The 6674-nt window shown below is 38.4% G+C and overlaps 1 protein-coding gene across 1 annotated transcript; it reads left to right on the forward strand.

Moving 5' to 3' along the window:
• The first annotated feature begins 1077 nt into the window (after positions 1-1077).
• LOC127684529 (olfactory receptor 4F3/4F16/4F29-like) lies at positions 1078-2034 on the forward strand. Its single transcript, XM_052181440.1, has one exon. The coding sequence runs from the start codon at positions 1078-1080 to the stop codon at positions 2032-2034; it is 957 nt and encodes a 318-aa protein (XP_052037400.1).
• Positions 2035-6674: the final 4640 nt, after the last annotated feature.

A 6674-nucleotide genomic window follows, 5' to 3' on the forward strand; every position in this document is an offset into this window, starting at 1 on the left:
GGCAAACAAAACCTACATTTCTACTCTTTAGTGTGAGTCATTACTCAGGCTCAAAGTAGAGTTGTATACTTACTGTCCTTTCTATTTATTTTGTTGTTGTTGTTGTTGTTGTTGTTTGTTTGTTTTGTTTTGTTTTGTTTTCTTACTAATTAATCAATTACCTGCAGTAGGCTTCAGACTAAATCTGCACACAGCTTCCACGGAAGGGAGAGAAGAAGCTCATGGACCACTACTCTTACTGGCTATTGATAGATTCCAGAGAAGGAAAAATCATTGTCTCCAGTTGTGTACCCACTGCTGAGCACACTGACTTCCAAAACAGAGCACCGGACCTACAGTTAATCAGGTGAAACTGGTTAAACTAAGTGAATCACAAAACAAAACAAATGTATATGAAAATAAAGGAATTTGTTGGAAGGTATAAATGGGTGGATAGAAATTAGTAAGAGATGGGAATGAGGGCAGTCAGTATGAATTGCATACATGTATAAATTATCAAAGAACAAATTTAATTAATGAAAAGCACTAGTTTAATCAAACAAATATTTAAGAATTTTAAATGTATAATTTTCATTTATGAGAATGTTGCAAAGCCAGGAAAACAAAATGTATCAGTAATTTCCAGAATAAAGTAAATTCCAGAACAAAGTAAGGAAGCAAGGCACAAGGGTTGAAAGCACAAATTTCTTTCACCGTGCATCCATTTGAGACACTAATTTCTCAAGTGGAGTTGGTGAATAAAAGAGCTTATACAGCTTGTTTGACTCACCTAAGGTGCTCAAGAGCTTTGCTTCTATTTTTCTCCCTAGGTTGGAAACTATCATAGTAAATTTATATTTAAATGATGAAGTGACCCTAAATATGTAAGCATAGAAAAATCCTGTACCTCATCTCTCTGTGATTCTGTATAATATCACTGTAAAGCAACAGGTTGTCTTCTTTTATTTTGTGTTTGAGTCATTGCTTTATAACCGTATAAGCATTCTAACTTTAGTTTATAGCTTTGATTTAAAATTAATTTTTTCCTCTTTTATACTTCAGGCAATAATAAACTCGTGGTCAAGTTTGCACAAGTTGATGGGTGGAGGAAATCACTCAGTGGTATCAGAATTTTTGTTGCTAGGCCTCACCAATTCATGGAGAATTCAGATTCTCCTTTTCCTGTTCTTCACAGTATTTTATGTGGCAAGCATGATGGGAAACCTGCTCATTGTGCTCACAATCATGTCAGACCACCACCTGCACTCCCCCCTGTACTTCCTGCTAGCAAACCTCTCCTTCATTGATACAGGTGTGTCCAGCATCGCTACTCCAAAGATGATTTATGACCTCTTCAGAAAACACAAAGTCATCTCCCTGAATGGGTGCATCACTCAGATGTTCTTCATTCACACCGTTGGGGGAACAGAGATGGTGTTGCTCATAGTCATGGCCTATGACAGGTACGTCGCTATCTGTAAGCCCCTCCACTACCTGACCATCATGAGTCTCAGAATGTGCACTATTCTTTTGGCTCTTGCTTGGACCATTGGCCTTATCCATTCTGTGGCCCAATTAGCTTTTGTTGTAAATTTACCCTTCTGTGGAGCTAATAAAATGGACAGCTTTTATTGTGATTTTCCTCGGTTCATCAAGCTTGCATGCACAGACACGTACAGACTGGAGTTCATGGTCACTGCCAACAGTGGTTTCATCTCCATGGCCACTTTCTTCATCCTGATTGTGTCTTACATCTTCATCCTGGTCACAGTTCGAAAACACTCCTCAGGTGCTTCCAGCAAGGCCCTCTCTACTCTCTCAGCTCACATCACTGTGGTCATTTTCTTCTTTGGTCCTTGCATTGTTATCTATGTGTGGCCTTTCCCGACTTTACCCATAGATAAATTTTTAGCGATTTTTGATGTCATTGTCACTCCTTCTATGAATCCTGTCATCTATACACTCAGAAATAATGAAATGAAGGTTGCAATGAGGAGACTCTTTTTTAGGGCTTTAAGTTTCAAAAATTCTCTTATTGGCAGTTTAAGAGATTAAAATTAAACTAGAACATTCTTGAGGATAAAACGTTTTTTATTCTGTACTGCCAACTCTTTCATAGAAACATATACAAGCAAACAAAATTGAATGGACCCAGCAGATGGTATTTAGATGTCAAATGGTATGTGTAGATACATATATATGTATATATACATACATATATGCATATATGTACTTATAGATATATGTTTATACACATATATGTCTGCCTGTGTATGTAAAATTTTTATGACTGTAAAAATAGTAAAAGAAGATGAGGCCTTGAATTTAGTAGGGAAGAGTTGTCAGACAGGAGAGGGGTAAGGGAAGAAATTAATGATGTAACTGTAGTTTAATTAAATATATTTTTAATTAAATATTTTTATTTTGTGCTAAAAAAACAGTTTCAAAAGCCTCAACTTAGTGTTTTAAATAGCTATTGTGAAATACCTCATCAAGTGTTCTCTGCAGATCTGATTAGTTTTTGCTAAAGAACTTTTGGATTCTGTAAGTATTAAAAAGCAGTAAATTCATCCTAAGTTATGCTTTACATCAGATGCAATGTCTTTTATGGAAGAGATGTCAACTTGCAGAACATCACACACTGAACATACTTTTTTACTAGATATTTTGTTTATTTACATTTCAAATGTTATCCCCTTTCCTGGCCTTTCCTCAGAAAACACCCTATCCCATCCCCCTCCCCCTGATCATCAACCCACCCACTCCTGCTTCAGTTCCTGGCATTCCCTATACTTGGGCATTGAGCCTTCTCAGGGCCAAGGGCCTCTCCTCTCTTTGATGTCTGACAAGGCCATCCTCTGCTACATATGAAGCTGGAGCCATGGGTCCCTCCATGTGTACTCTTTGATTGGTGGTTTAGTCCCTGGGAGCTCTGGGTGTACTGGTTTGTTCATATTGTTGTTCCTTCTATCATCTCAAATGTTGGAAACTTCTCTTTGACACTGGTCCTCAAAGACAGAGGTAACTCTCTAAACTGCACAGAAACCTCAATTCAAGCCTTGTGAAATACTTAGTATCTGTACAGCAACATAAATACATAAAATAAAGATTTTTAGTAGGATAAATTCAAGAATTCAAGACTTTCATCATCTGAATTAGTTCACTGACAGACAGATTTGACTATTTCTAACCGTTTTACATGTAGTTATAATTGAAAAGTAAGCTTTGTGGTAAATTATAGAGAAAAAGAAAAAAATCTAATAATTTTAGATAGTATGTATTTTTGAAACTAGACAATGTAGATTACTATTGCTCATATGTATATGAAAAATATTGCATCTTTTCTTTGTCTTACTGTTCTGACAAAGAAATATGTGTGACTTGTAGGTCAATATGAATCCTTTTAATATTTTGTAGCTAACGTAAAAATATTGTATCAATAATACAAAATAATATTATTGTAGACCTTGTTTTTAACTATGTAAAAAGTACAGAAATTAGAATAGAAAATAATACCAAACTATTAATAAATAGAAATATTAAAACAAGATGAGAAACGCAGTACGATTTTTTTTTTTACTTTAGCAATATATGAAGGAACTTTTTAATTGCTCATGAATGGTTCACGTAAAAAAGACACCATCATTCGTATAACACCGAGCCTTCAGGCTTCAGGAGGAAGGGAATCAAGCTTCAAGCTGACCCACATAGTTCTTTTGGTGGTTATGGGAGTTAGCCCCAGGACCACATGCATACCACTGACCCACACCCCCAGACCTTAGACCCACATTCTCCAAAGCATTTCTATAATAAAGAAAAATTCCTTTGCTCCTCTATCTCCCAGAAATACCACTAGTCAAGCACTAGATATTTGCCTTATTTACATTTCGAATGGTATCCCCTATCCATTTTAGCCCTCTGAAAACACCTTATCCCATCCACCCTTCCCCTCCTCAACCCCACCCCCAATTTCTGACTTGCATTCCCCTATTCTGGGGAATCAAGCCGTCACAGGACCAATGGTCTCTCCTGTCATTAATGTCTGAAATGGTCATCTTCCACTACATATGTAGCTGGTCCCTCCATATGCACTCTTTGCTTGGAAGTTTAGTCTCTGGTAACTCTGGGGGTACTGGTAGGTTATATTATTGTTCCTCCTGCATGGCTGCAAAAATCTTTAGCTCCTTGGGTCCTTTCTCTAGCTGCTCCATTGGGGAACCTATGCTCATTCTACTGGTTGGCTGTGAGGCATGGGTATTTTGACCCATTTTCCAATAATTTGTATATATCAAAGTATCCACACTTTGGTCTTGCTTCTTCTTGACCTTCACATGGTCTGTGAGTTGAATCTTGGATAGTCTGAGCTTTTGGGCTAACCACTTAACAGTAAGAGTACACCATGTATGTTCTTTTGTGATTGGGTTACCTCACACAGGTTGATTGATTTTGTGATTGGGTTACTCACTCAGGTTGTTAAAACAATGAATTCATGAAATTCTTAGGCAAATGGATGGAGCTAGAAAATATCAACCTGAGTGAGGTAACCCATTCACAAAAGAACACACATGGAATGCAATCATTGATAAGTGGATATTAGCTCAGAAGCTCTGAATACTCAAGACACAATTCACTTATCAAATCATTCCCAAGAAGGAAGGAGAGGGCCCTGGTCCTGGAAAGGCTTGATGCAGCAATGTAGGGGATGACCAGGACAGAGAAGTGGGAGGGAGTTGATTGGGGAATTGGCAGAGGGAAGAGGGCTTATGGGACTTATGGGGAGGGGGAAACTGGGAAAGGGGAAATCATTTGGAATGTAAACAAAGAATATAGAAAATAAAAAATAAATAAATAAAAATAAATAAGACTGCTATGAACATAGTAGAGCATGTGTCCTTATTATGTATTGGAGCATCTTCTGGGTTTATGCCCAGAAGTGGTATATCTGGGTCAGCAGGTAGTGCTGTATCCAATTTTCTGAGGAAATGACAAAATGATTTCCAGAGTGGTTTTACCAGCTTGCAATCCCACCAGCAATGAAAGAGTATTCCTCCTTCTCCACATCCTCTCCAGCATTTGCTGTCCCCTGAGTTTTTGATTTTAGTCATTCTGATTAGTGTGAGGTGGAAACTGAGGGTTGTTTTAATTTACATTTCCCTGATGATTAAGGATGTTGAACATTTCTTTAGGTGTATCTCAGCCATCCAGTATTCCTCAGTTGAGAATTCTTTGTTTAGCTATGTACCCCACTTTTTAATAGGATTATTGGGTTTTATGGAGTCTAACTTCTTGAGTTCTTTGTATATATTGGACATTGGTACTCGATTGGATGTAGGATTGGTAAAGATCTTTTCCCAATCTGTAGATTGCCATTTTGTCCTACTGACAGTGTCCTTTACCTTACGAAGATTTGCAATTTTATGAAGTCCCATTTGTCAATTCTTGATCTTAGAGCATATTGGTATTTTTTTCAGGAAATTTTCCCCTGTGCCCATGTGGTCCAGGTTCTTCCTCACTTTCTCTTCTATTAGATTCAGTTTTATATTAGATTAAATTGGTTTTAAGTGGAGGTCCTTGATCCAATTGGACTTGAGCTTTGTACAGGGAAATAAGAATGGATCAATTTGCCCCCTCTGCCACCACCTGCCCCATTCATTCTGAGGTGGTAGATTCCTGCCAGTTCTGCCACAGGAAAGACCCCATTTCCTGATATTTTCTAGAGAACCAGCAGCACTCAGGGCATTCAGTAAGAACCACCCCAACCTCTGGAGGTCCAGATCCTCTGGCTGGGACTCACTACCCAGCAACAAAAACACACCCTCCCTCCAGATTACCACTCCCCTTCCATTCATCCCTTTTATCCCTCCCTCCTTCTCCACCACTTACTGCCCAGTTCATTCCAATGTGATAGATCCCCTGATAATTCTAACACAGGGAAGACCCCATTTCCTGATACTTTCTAGAGAACAAGCAGCACGCATGGCATTTGACTCTTGCCAGGTCTGTCACAGGGAAGACCCCATCTCCTGATACTTCCTGGAGAACCAGTTGTATGCAGGGAATTTGAGAGAAAGGGAATCCCAGGTGTATAGATACACAGGCCTGCAGAACAGAGAAGCCACAGTCAGAAACAGCAAGACCAGCTAACACCAGAGATAACTAGATGGTCAAAGGCAAATGCAAGATCATTACTAACAGAAACCAAGGCAACATGGCACCATTAGAACCCAGTTCTCCCACAGCAGCAAATCCTGGATACTCCATGACACCAGAAAAACAAGAGATGGCTTTAAAATTACATCACGTGATGCTAGTAGAGAATTTCAAGAAGGATATAAATAACTCCCTTAAAGAAATACAGGAGAACATGAACCAACAGGTAGAAGCCCTGAAAGAGGAAACAAAAATTCCTTAAAGAAATACAGGAGAATATGGGTCAACAGGTAGAAACACTTAATGAGGCAACACAAAAATCTGATAGGGAATTATGGGAGAACATGGGTCAACATGCAGTAGCCCTTAAAGAGGAAACACAAAAATCCCTAAAAGAAACACAGGAGAACATGACTCAACAGGTAGAAGCCCTTAAAGAGGAAACACAAAAATCCCTTAAAGAATTTCAGGAAAATACAAACAAACAAGTGAAGGAACTGAAGAAAACTATCTACAATCTAAAAATGGAAGCAGAAACAATAAAG

This window comes from Apodemus sylvaticus, chromosome 5 (assembly GCF_947179515.1).
Source record: "Apodemus sylvaticus chromosome 5, mApoSyl1.1, whole genome shotgun sequence".
Classification (NCBI taxonomy): Eukaryota; Metazoa; Chordata; class Mammalia; order Rodentia; family Muridae; genus Apodemus; species Apodemus sylvaticus.

Bases quoted from the DNA above. Each gene is read 5' to 3' on its own strand.
- LOC127684529 (XM_052181440.1), top strand. From the start codon at position 1,078: ATGGGTGGAGGAAATCACTCAGTGGTATCAGAATTTTTGTTGCTAGGC.